The 12,664-nt window shown below is 54.1% G+C and overlaps 1 protein-coding gene across 1 annotated transcript; it reads right to left on the reverse strand.

Annotated features, from left to right (window-relative positions):
* Positions 1 to 5,928: 5,928 nt before the first annotated feature.
* TOR4A (torsin family 4, member A) lies at positions 5,929 to 12,457 on the reverse strand. Its single transcript, XM_010571042.1, has 2 exons — positions 12,368 to 12,457; positions 5,929 to 8,478 (listed from the first exon to the last, which is right to left on the reverse strand). The coding sequence occupies exon 2, from the start codon at positions 8,437 to 8,439 to the stop codon at positions 6,937 to 6,939; it is 1,503 nt and encodes a 500-aa protein (XP_010569344.1). The 5' UTR covers positions 8,440 to 8,478; positions 12,368 to 12,457; the 3' UTR covers positions 5,929 to 6,936.
* Between the last annotated feature and the right edge of the window lie 207 nt (positions 12,458 to 12,664).

Below are 12,664 nucleotides of genomic sequence, written 5' to 3' on the forward strand. Positions count from 1 at the left end.
TAACAGAGCAGCTCTGGTCCAGTACTGTGCCATCACCGGAGCACCTTCCCATGGTGGAAAGAAGTCCCAGGGAGGACTCAGCCTCGCAGCCAGGCTGGCCACGTCAGCCAGCATCCACCTCTGGAGGTGGCTTTAGACAGGCTTGCTTGGCAGCTCCTTTTTAGGAACATTTAAATACAAACCTCTTTTCCTGGAGGCAGCTGAAGTTAGCCAGAGCTCATGTAGAACATGTGCATGCACCTGCCTTCCTCTGACTGGAGCCAGGCCATGTCCATGGAGAAACACAAGGCACATCTCATTCATACTCCCACAGCCCCAGACCACGCAGAGGAGGCAGCCACATCCCTGGTACAGGAGTTCCCTGGGAACCCCAGCCGCAGCGTTCTTGCCTGGAGTGCTCCAAGCCCACAAGCTTGGTGAAAGCAGTTCATTACCTCTGTTTGTATAAAAGAAAACCTCCCAACTCACGTGCAGGAGCAATTTGAGGGTCAACTGGTCTCCAGCTTTCAGCCCTTTCTCAGGAACAACTAAGGATCCTCCTGCAACTGGAAAATGGGAGAACCTGGCTGGGAGATTGTCCCTGATGACGCTCCTACAGGCAACCAGGGCTGTAGGCACCGAGCGGAGCCCGGACACTGCCCCAGCAGCTGACTGCAAAATGATGGAGTCCTGCAGCTGAGCAGGGACTTGGGCAACACCCATGGGCGTCCAGAGAGACACCAGCAAAGGCATCGTGTGCGTCAGTGCCAATCCCAGCAGGGAGGAGTTTGCTGTTTCTGTATCTCGGCAGCCTGCACTTTGTCCAGGCATCAGGGTTCCTGCACATGGCATCCAACCTCAGCACCTTCAGGCATGACCCCCCAGTGCCACCTGCTGCCAGTTGATGTGGTAGGGACAAGCATGTGCCTGGTGCTCCCTGGGGCTGGGTAGGAAGGAGCAGCTTCAGCCCATGCATGGGCACAAAGTGCAGTGGTGGTTTATCTGTCAGGAACCATGCATGGCTCAGGGCAGGGGGGCTCTTCAACACCAGCGTGGAAAAGAGATGACATTGGGATAGATCATGGGCCAGGCAGCCGGGGATGGGTCTACAGCGGCATGCTGGGGCGCACACCCACCCCAGGGTACACCACAGGTGACACCTTCGCCAGCCAGGTTGCTCACATATTGCATCACCCCAGGCTGCTCCCTTCCCTGGGCAGCCCCAGCAACTTGTCCTGCAACCCAAAGCAAAGCTTCTTTGGCAGGAAAGGGGGTGCAGATATTGGGAACCAGGCATCTCCCAGCTCAGGGGGCTCTTCTGATGCCATAGGGGGGTTCTACCAACATGGGTCATGCCCCGGACACAGCTGGCACCAAAAGGCGATATGTCACCTCCCAATCTAGCTTTAGGCACCCATGGGGAGAAAGTAATTTGTGCCTTGGCCACAAGGCCCCCTTCAGTGTTCCCCACCAGCTGCACACTTGGCCTCATGGCCTTTCCTGGTCCCCCACCCCAAGGTGCCCCCATATCAGGGGGCAGCAAGAGCAGGGCTGCTCCCTCAGGGAGGAGGGAGTAAGTGGGACCCCAGGTCCAGCAGGGCACATCCCACAGTACCTGCATGGCAGACTGGGGCAGGTCTGAGACAATGCCCAGGTCCAACCAAGAGTCCAAAGCAACCCAAAAGTCCAGATCCAGCAACACCATGGTGATGAGATGGGGCCAGCGTGAAGCCAGGAAGACAAGCCACAGATCAGGGCCAGGTCCAGCAATGGCCAGGCGAGTCCACGGTAATGGCACAAGACAAAATGTCAGGCTTACAGGCTGAGGCCTTGGATCAGCAGAGCCCATAGTCTAGGCACAGATGGAGCTAAGCTGGATACCAGCACTCCTCCAACACAGCTCCCACAGGGAGTGGTGGCTCCAGCTGAGCTTAAATAGGGTTCCTGAGCATGCAGGGAAGGCTTCTGGCTGTGGGGTGCTGTCAGGTGAGGCTGCTATGGGGAAGACTAATTAGCGCCTTCAGAGCTGGCACTAATTGGCGTGTCTTCTGTATTGGGAGGTGCTCCTCGAGGTGGCACAGCTGCTCTGTCAAGGTCTGACAGCACCGCATGTGGTGGGAATGCAGTTCATGCCCATGGGCCCTCTGACCTGAGCCTGGCCCTGGGAAACACTTCAGCACAAACTACACCAATGTGATCACAATCTCCATCCTGTGCAAGACACACACTATTTCATACTTACTCTTACCCTCCTTTATAATTGCTATGCTCTCGTGGGCAGTAACAGCAGCTGTTCCCACATCCTCACTGTAGACCTATTTGGAATCACTCTGTACCTTCCCCAGGGTAAATGCAAAAGGAATTTGACCCAAACACCACTCTGACTTTGGGATGCAGTTGCAGGGTACAGAGTATCTGCTGGTCTCCCCATGAGCCCCAGCCACTCCGTGATGGGGAATGGTCATACCAGTGCTGCTTTAATTACTGAACCAGCCGTGCTTTGCTCAAGGCCAAAGGCAGTGCCACACCTGCAGCGGAGTGGGAGCTGCTTTCCATAAATCACTGCTCCAAGCACAACAGGAAGGTGTGCCTGACAGGAAGAGCTCTTGCCAACCAAGGAAGCCTTCCCAGTGCCACCTACAGCCACCACTATAGCAGATATACGTGACAACTCCTGCACGTCAGGCAGCCCCCATTCACCTGGGGGATCCGGAGGAGCTGGATAAAAGCACAGGACAGACGTGCAGCCACAACTATTCTTTTTATCCCTAGCAATACCTCCTACAAAGTCATATTTCCAGATCTTTTGATTACAGAGAAGCTATTAAGAGTAAAGAAGGGCTGAGGAGATCCCTTATAGATGGATGAGGCTATGGACAACACAGCATGGTACCCCTCTGCAGTCCCCCTACTCCGTCAGGTGTTGTACCCACTCCTGAGTGCATGGTGCATTAGGAAGCAAGAGCTGGGAACAGGACAGTGACCCATCCTCGTGACTTGGACCCATGGGACCAGCTGTCCCAGCATCCTGTGACACCCATGGCCCAGCACTACTGGAAGAAAATGAGCCCTTCACCGGGTGAAGGGAGCTGACAGCGCAGGGGAGGCGTGTGGGATGCTTTCAAACTGAGGGTGTCTGGGCTGTCTACCAGCCCTTCAATTCACAGCTCAGCTATGCAGGAGAAGAGCCAGACCACCAGTTCAAGTGCCCCAGCCCCGGGGTTTCTCTCTATCCTTCAGCTTCAGTCCCATCCCTCCAGCTCGACCAGCATTTTCCCTGGAAAATGCAATTGGATAAAGAAATCCATGTCAGGCTAAGGAGGACAAAGTCTATGGTGAAAGCACATCACCACACACCTGGCATCTCAGTCATACCCATTGAGTAAAAGCTCTCCAGGAGAGCCTTGAGTCCCATGCCACTGTGCTCTTTGTGCTTTGGTCCCCACATTCCAGCCTCGGATGTGCTGCAGGAGGAGCTGTTTACATCTCAAGCCAGGATCATCACCCCAGCACTTCAGCAGGCGTGCCACGGTGTGGCCTTGGCCAGGGATGTGTGGGAGTAGCTATGATGATGAGCAACTCCTTGGAGAGGTTCTCCTGGCTCTGAGGCAGCATAAGATTTCTCCTGTGCCGAGCAAAGGTGGAGAACCTCAGCAGTCCTGGCACAGCCATTATGGGAGACTCTGATGTTTAAGTCTCTTTAGCTGTTCCTTTCCCGTAGACCAGCTTCCTTTGCACACAGCATTGAGAAATGAGCCACTGGGCTCCTGGTGCTCAGCACTGTGGATCGCCCATGTGCCAGCTTCACTGCCTTAAAAGTGCCTGGCAGGGCTGGTGGCTTGGCAGAGGATCTCAGGGGCCTGGGGCCAGGGACAGTATGGACAGATGCCTAAGCTGCGATCTTGGGGGAGACTGGGGTTGGGGACAATCTGAAGAGCCATTTGAGCTGGGACCTGAGTCCTGGGAGCAAGTTGGGACTGGGGACAACCTGGCGAGACATCCTTATCTTCTGGTGGGGAAAGTCCTCTCTGTGGCCTGGAGGTTCCTGTGCTTTCTGATGAAGGTCTGCAGAAGTACCAGCTGCTGTGCAGGCTGGGAGCATGTGGAGGCCTGGCACATGTGCAGGCAGCACTGGCCAGATTGTCACATCCAGCACTGGCCGAGGGATGAGGTGGTCTTCATGCAGCAGAAGGCTGAGCCCCACTTCTTAGCACTGAGAGGAGCTCTGTGGGAGGCAAAGACCTTGGCAGGTCTTCATGGAGCACAGGGCACCTGTGGACCCCATGCCTTTTGTAAAATAGTCAGGACAGCTTTGCTTTGGGAGGGAGTTGATGTGCAGAAATGGGGTGAGAGAGAGGGGGAGGCAAGACAGCACAATGTGTCCCCAATCTTCCTGAGCAGAGGCACAAGGGGCCCCACGCTGCTGAGCCTAAGGGTGCTGAGCTGCTCCCAGTGAGCCTAGAGCCACCAAGCATGCAGCTCATGGGGGATACAAAGGCACGGGCTGGTGCCTCAGCAAAACTCAGGCAGCTCACTTGGGGCAGGGTTGGGACCCCTGGTTTAGGGCAGGTGAATCTTAGAGGGATGAAAAGAAGCTCTGCAGATGCTCAGCTCTACTCGAAGTCACCCCTCTCTCTCACACGGGGTGATGGTTTGTGCAGAGGCACCCAGGGACCTCTGGCACAACTAAACACCCTGTGGGTGGACTGCAAGTGCAGACATCCAAAACTAAGTCTAAATCCCCTCCAAAACAACTCAGGCATCCCCACAGTACCTACAGCCCCTTGCACAGTCCTTGGAAGCCTGAATTCCTCCCTTGTGAAGGCAGCACTGCCATCAGCGCTGCTGCCTGTCCTGATGCCACGACAAAAGCCATCTGCAATCCAACACCCATGGGTGCCTGCTTTGGCAGCACCCCCGCAGCCCAGCACTATAGACCCTGATGGCATTTTCAGCTTCCAAGCCAGGGCAGTGTGGGTGATGCTTACCTCTCCTGTCATACTCTTGGGCTTTGAACTCCTCTCCCAGGCACAAGAGACCTTGGTAGAAGAAACCAGAAGTAGCCTCTGTCCCTCTGCCAGCTGGAAGAGGAGTGGAATCCTGGTCCCTGAGTTGTTTCTGTTTCTTATCCAGGATAAAAACATATTAACTGTCCTGGTAGTAAAGTCTCACTAAGTTATGGAAACCAGCTCACACACGCCACTTTTTGTGGACACTTGCATCTAGAAGGTGGCTTAGCTTCATTCAGAGCCCTTCCCCTAAGTCACGCAAGCAGCCCTTCCTGCTCTCTGCCCAGCTGCTCTCACGCTGCAGGGCTATTCTGCAGGAGAAAAAGGCTCCTCCACTGGATAATTTCAAGAGGAGAAACCATGGACAGGCAGTCCAGCCCAGCACCATCTCAGCCAAGGCCACACTTCCCCAGTCACCAGCCTAGGCCCCCCAGGCAGCTCTGGGGGATGGAAAAGCTGTGCAACACACAGCTTTTGGCACTGCTGCACTGTGTGGGTTTTGGATCTGGCTTACCATGAGTGTACCTCGAAGAGCTGTGCACACAAGCTGCATCGAGGTGGTCTGCAAAAAACATGCAGCAAAACTGTAGCCCTTGCTCCCAGTCTGAGTCACTGGGAAGCACAGGCATGGCAGTGCAGCTACATCGGTCCAGAAAAGAAATCTGGGAGGAAAACCACATTTCAGTCAAAGAAAGGAAATGTACTTTGAATGATTTTATTCAGGATAGTTTGGATTTATTCTTGACAATAGCTCTGGAAGCAGGAGTTTGTGATGGAAGTCTTTGGAGACCAACAATTAGAAAGAGGAAATCAAACAACCAGTGCAAACATCCACAGGATTATGTGTATGATAATTCACAGCAAATTGTAGAAGGGGATTTAGGCACAAAACCAAAACAGCAATGTCATAAATAATACCTGCTCAGTTTGCCTGCTCAAAACAAGGACATGTGCTTTTCCTGAGGTGCTTCCAGGCAGCATGCTCTCTCCAGGGTCTCAATGGCAAAGAACCTCTCCTTGGCCTCACAGGACTGGGAGCAAGCTGAGGACTCCCACTGCACCCGGCCCAGCCAGCCTAAACTGCCTTTGCCAGTGTGTGTTGCTTAATACATGCCAGCTGCTATTTTGTGCTGTCTAGATAATGAGTGTGGTGAAGTGTACCCAGAAGCAAAAAGCAGAAGAGCTCGCAGGAGGAGTTGCCACCACCAGACCTGAAACAATCCAGTGGTTATTTCTGCACTGGCTGGCGCAGCTGAGCAGTCTTCAAGACGAGCCCAAACAGACTTGTAGGGCAGAAATCTCAATGGAGGTGCCAAAGGTGAGCTCAGGTATGAGCTCAGAAGAGCAAGAACTCGGGAATGGGTCCAAAAAGCAGTCTCCAGAGCGCGTGGTCACGTAGGAGATGGGGAAGTCGGAGTTCTGACTGCCCGTGCATTTGGGGGATGAGGAGCCACAAATTCTCTCAATTCTCCCAGGTGTCCAGCATGGCTTCTGCTCTGCACATCACCAGCCAGGACCAAGAAAAGCAAAGAGTTGAAGACTGCAAAGGGTGAGCCATGGCTACGTGTACTGCAGGGACAGTAACCCAGTTACTATTTCTCCTCTTGTTTATATGCCGCAGCGTCTGTCCTCATCTCACAACTCCTTAATGACAAAGTGTCCCAAATGAGCATGTGAGGAACAAAGCATCTCACAATTAATGGCTGGTTGCTTGGGCTTTGTTGCCTGTGCCTTATTCACAGAACATTAGGAACATGTGAAGCATCTGGAGGAGAACAGAGACCATGTTCCAGAGCAGCCCCAGCTGCCATCCCTCCACCTTGACCAGGACAGAGTCAGTGCAGGCCTAAGAAAGGACACCTTGACCACAGCCTGGTGTAACATACTCCTCCATAAGCCCAGAATTTTGCAAATCCTGAGAGCAGGAATTGGCCTCTGCAGTAAGTCACTACAGCAGGTTGACTTTGGCCACAACCTGCTTGCAGCCCATCCTGGAGTACTGCTTGTCCCCTGTAGTGTAGTAACTGAGCTGACTCGCTAAATTTTCAATATGCTTCTGGTCAGGATACAGCCCTTCCCTCCTCATCTCCTCTAGGAAGCAGTTTATGACGTGACTTTTCTCCAGAAGAACAAATGGGATGATGTCCGCAGATTTCCAGAGGGGGTGGACATCAATCAGTACAGGCTGGATGATGCTCAGCAGTTCTTCAAGTCCCCTTTGCTGATGCAGAAGCTCAGCAGATGCATTCTGGATAACAAACTTGGTTATTTCACCACCTCCTATGTTGCTTATTAAAATGTAGACAGCATTGAGGAACTCATTGGTTTGATTGGGTTCAAAGAATCGGCTGAGAGTATCCAGCAGGACTGGAGACATGAGTTCAACCTCATCCAGAATAAACAATGGTATCTTCTCTTCTATTTCAGCTCTTGTAACCATGTCAGAAATCTTCTTAGACAAATCTATTTCACAAGTAAGAGGAGCCACCTCGTTGGGGCAGTGATGCATAACAAAGTACTGAAGCACAAAGTCGTTGTCCATGACAGAACGAAAATGTTTAGCCAGCAGCCAGCCAACATGACTCTTCCCAACTCCTGTCGGGCCATTTAAAGAGATTACTAGAGGTTTGTTGTGTATGTGGGTAGCCAGATAGTCTTTCAGTAATTCCATAATACTTTCCACAGCAACTTTCTGCCCAAATACTTCCCGGTGCATTGTTTTCTCCAAACCATCTAGGTCGTATTTTTGGAGGTTATCATCCAGGTTCTCTATTGCATTGAGAATCTGAAAGAAGATAATGACAATGAGCAAGAGGAGGCAGCGTTTTGCTTTGCTCTTCTCCTCTGTTGGAAGGTATCTTTTTGTTTTGTCTGGATACAGGACTATCCTAGATTTCCGTCGATTCTTTTTCCGCCTGCATTTTTTCATAGAACACTGCTCCACAGATGTGTCAAAGGTGAAGTACTGGGAAGTTTCAAAGCTGGTCTGATTAAAGAAGGACATGGAAGGGCCATACAGGCTAGTTCGGTTCAGGGAAAGCTGCCTTTGAAGCAGCCTTCTATGGACAAGCTCTGAAGACTTTTCTCGAGGGAGCTCTAAATGCAGGCGGCTTTTCTTTTGCACCCCGTATTGTCGTCGCAGGCGGATGATTGCCCTCAACGGAGAAGAAATAGAAGACATTTTCTTTGAAACAGCAGGGATTTCAGTATCTGGTACTTCTTCCCCATCACTCTCATAGCAAGATGCCTCTCCTTTTGCGTCACTCTCAGCACAGGGCATTTCCCCTTCCTCATCACTGTCAGTGCCGGGCATGTCTCCTTCCACGCTGATCTCAGCACAGGGTGCCTCTTCTTTTGTGTTGGTCTCCGCACAGGGCACCTCTCCTCCCAGATCTTCTGTGGCAGAGGACACTTCTCCATCCACCTCAGTGCAGGGCAGCTCTCCATCCATCTCGTCTGGTTCTTACAACCCATTCACATCACCTTCTTTCTAAAAAGAAAAAGAATAATGTAAAAGCAATCTTTGTAAGATCAGGAAGTGACTAATAACAGTCAAATTATTAGACAGATATCCCAGTTTCTAATGGGCAGAACAGTTACCTGTAGCAATCAGCAATGGCAAGGTGGCAGAGAGAGACTTTTGGACCTAAGCTAACTTTCTGGAAGATGCTCTAGACATGCAAAACTACAGATGAAATTCAGTGTAAATAAATGCAAATCAATGCATATCATAAAACCACCCCTGCCTTCACATACAGAAGGAAAGCTTGAAGCTGGCTGGAGCCAAAGCCAGGGGCTCTGCTACGTGCTGCCATAAGCAAGAGGCAGGACACTGGGCATACAGATCCGTGCTGTGAACCAGAGCTGTCCCGTCCTATTTCCTTACAGCTGCTAAATTTAAGCAAGACACAAAACCACACCTCTGCACCAGCATACGCACACACACATGTACACACCCCTATAGGAAAGAGTCACTCGTACAACCACAGAGACCTTCCGGGGTGTGGGAGCGTGCACGGGAGCAACTTGCTGTGGAAAGGCTCTTGCCACTCAGGTTGTGGTGGCACGGCATCTCCCTGGGGGAGGATTTTTCCTGGCTGTGCCGACGGGTATGCCAGGCAGCATTGGTCACTGCCGGCAGGGAGAGGAGGTGAAGGCGGCATCCAGCCAGCACTCAGCCCTCGGCCCACAGCTCCCCGGGCTGCCCCCAGATGGGGAGGACTCAGGTTGCAGAGAACTGATGTGGTTGTGACTAAGCCTGCTAGCAGCATGTGGCTATGGGGAGGGGAGAGGAGCGGGGCTGCCCCACAGCACCCCAACCCCACAGTCCTTCCCTGCCCCATCTGCCCACACACTTGCACCCCCCGACATGTGGCGGCCACTGTGTCCTTCCCACACAAGTCCCCGGAGCTGCGCAGGAGAGCATCCCTGGGAATAACCATCTGCGGGGGGATGCATGGACAAGCCTTGGTCAGCGAACAAGGAGGAAGAGGAGAGGCCGTGCTCCGGCTGCAGGACGTGATGACAAGAGGCATGGACCTGATGGGGAAGCCCCAGGGAAAAAACAGCTCTCCAGGCCTGGATGCAGCCATGCGGCACAGGACCCCGTGCACACACGGCCACCTCCATGTGCTGCAGCGCCAAGCATGGCTCTGTCCCTGTCCGGCATGAAGCCGGTGGCGACAGAAGCTGTGTCACGGTGGGAGGGCATTTCCCTGCTGCCTCTGGACCACAGCAGCGGTGACGCAAGGGACGGTTTGCCGCTGTGATATTACCAACCCTGAGAGCAGGAAGCTGGTACAGGCAGGGTGAGGAAAGCCGCTTTCATCGGCCACCCAGAAAAATCATCCCTAGGTCTTGCCAAAAGCACCACTTCTCTGGAGAGGAGGAGGAGGTCCCCGAAGGGTTTGTTATTAACTCACTTCAGCTCAGCAGGAAGTTATCAACCTGCAAAATGTCACGGTCTGGCGAAGGTTTTACTTCCCTCACCATGAGGCTGATGCAGGCGGGTGCCCGCTGGCATGCAGCGAGCAAAAGGGTGGCCAGGGAAATGCTCTCGTCCGCCTCCTCGCTTCACCCCGCTCCTTTCCCAGCTCCTTGGAAATGCCAGGACATGCCGAGCAAAGGCTTCGCCCCCGCCCCAGGGACAAGTTGATTTCTGGACCATGTGCCTGCAGCCGGCTCGTTGTGGGAACCAAGCCTGAGCCAGCGGCTCCCCCAGTGCTGATCACTGGACGAGCTATTGCTGTGCAGCAATTAGCCCCGAGTGCTAATTGCTGACCATGTGCAGGATTTGGCTGTGCCCACAGCAAAACCAGCCGGAGGAGGTTGCTGCAAGCAGGTGCAGAGGCGGCACCAGGCAGGAGGGCTGGGGACCACCGCCACCTGGGATGCCACCACCAGGGATGCCACTGGGAATCCTGGGCTGTCCCCATGCCACCCTGGGGTCACAACCTTACTTCTCTCCATCTTGCACATTTTGCCTTGCTCACACAGCGCCTGAAGGTCCCCAAAGGGACAGCCGTCCCCACAGCTACTGGCAAGCAGCCCCTGTGGCACAGACCAGCACAGGCCATGGTCCCCAGGGAGCGGGGATGCCGCAGAGCTCAGCCTGGGGCCAGAACAACCCTCCGGGCCATAACACACATCAACACAAACACGAAGTGAAGCTTTCTCAGCCCCAAACCCACGCAGGTGTAGAGGGGATTGATTAAATGCCAGGGGAGAGCTGTAGGACTTTACGGGAAAAGGTTTAGGGAGCAGAAGGATGCTGGCAGGGAAACATGAGACATCCCAAACACTCCCCACGGATGCTGCTGGGTGCCCACCCCACCCTGCCCATAGCCCTGGCCGAAGCATGAAGCGGTTTGGCTCCTCGCAGCCTGGAGCCGACTCTCCTACCACTGCTGTGTCCGCGCGGGGAGCTCTAGGCCAATGTGAGGATGATGGAAAACAGCGAGGACTGAGTGCTCACTAGCCGGGAGATGCTCAGGACCCTCTTTCCCAAAAGCTGAGAGCCCAAAAAGCACATCCATCCCAGCAGCATGGGATGCCCAACCCTCCAGATGAGCCGAGTGAGGCAGGGTGGAGGGACCAAATCCCATCCTCAGCAAGAAATCTGTCCAGTCATGCATATAATAACCCTATTAATAACATGACTCAGTCCCTAATACCTGCTGGTATTTACATAGGACTCGAATTTTGTAAGAGCAGCCCCCGCGTGCTCAACATCAGATCAGGGCCGGGGCAGACGGCTGTGCCAGCCCAGCAGTGCTGCCAACCTGCAGAGATGCACTTTTGGCAGCTTAATTAGATGTTTGGTGAAAACTATAGGAAAAAGAACCCGGCAATTAGGTCCACAGAATCACAAGTGCTCATGTAAACACTGTTAGCCACTGCTCTGCACCGAGTCCAGCCGCACCACGGGAAGACTTGCATTTAGCTCTTGGAAATGCTCCTGAGAAACCTCCAGCTTTCCTCCTTTAACTCTTCCCCTAACATCTGCATTCATGTGTCACCCTGCTCCTGCCAGAACAAGGTTTCCACAACAGAGGAGCCTGCGTGGGCAGACAGAAGCAGCCAGGCCAGGAGCAGGATGGGGGCAGCCTCCAGGCAGATGGCATTAGCGGGTAGAAAGTGCCTGGTTTGCAGGAGACATCAGCCCAATGCCAGCCGGAGAAACGTGTCCCCGGTTAAAGTGCCGGCTGCTGAATCCCGAGGACAGCATTGGAGAGGAGGGAGCTGCACCCCAGACTTGGGCTCTTTGGCTTAGCAAAGCTGCTAGGAAAAGGGAATGGCTAGAAAATGAGCAAAATGGCCCCTTGCAGTGCGGGCTGCAGATTAAAGGGCATCAGTGGCTGGGAGCGGAATTCCTGGATGCTGGCAGAGGCCAGCATGGCTCCAGCACAGGGCACAGCCCCAGCACCCGACTTGCAGCTCCCTGGGGGCACCACATGGAAACAAGCTGAGAAATATGGTTTGCTTTGTGCCTCAATCCTGGGGCATGCAGGCACTCACCCTCCCCAAAAACACAGCACGAGGGTGATGTACAATGCAAAACCCACCCATACCGCCCCAAAAGCCTGCTTGCCACCAAATCCCACCAGCCCCACTCCCAGCCCAAATTTTTTGCCAAGCCCCAAAGACAGAGACCAACGGGAGGGGCAGCAAGCGGAGGGGAAGAGCCCAGAGCATCCGAATCCAGCGGGAACAGGAGGGTCCCTGCAAAACTGGGGCGGTTTTTGGTGAAAAGGGGCCATTGGGGATGAGCAGGAGGCAGTGGTGGCGACAGAGCTCAAAGTGGCCGAGGCCAAGGGGTGCCCTGGTGACCCTCTGTGGGGTGGGGAGCGGGACAGGGAAGCCGAACCAAGCGCAGTTACCGGCAGCGTCTCCCTCGGGGCCAGCCGCCGGTGCTCCACTTCGGCCGCTGAGCCCAGCCTCTGGCCTCGGACAGGCCAGCTGCTCCTCTGCCCCCCCTTCTCTCATCCGTATAAAAAAACCCGACTGTAGAGAGGAAATGGTGAGGAGGAGTGGCCCGTGGCTGCACTTCCTTCTCCCCATGGCGTGGGACGGCTGACGGTGGCCGGTTTTCTCTCCCTCCTCTTGCTTAAAGCCCTCCTCAGCGGCTGCCGTCAGACGGCATCGTGCGAAGAAACACGAATCCTGGGCGGCCGCAG

This window comes from Haliaeetus leucocephalus, unplaced genomic scaffold (genome assembly GCF_000737465.1).
Source record: "Haliaeetus leucocephalus isolate CR32 unplaced genomic scaffold, Haliaeetus_leucocephalus-4.0 Scaffold306, whole genome shotgun sequence".
In the NCBI taxonomy this organism is placed as follows: domain Eukaryota; kingdom Metazoa; phylum Chordata; class Aves; order Accipitriformes; family Accipitridae; genus Haliaeetus; species Haliaeetus leucocephalus.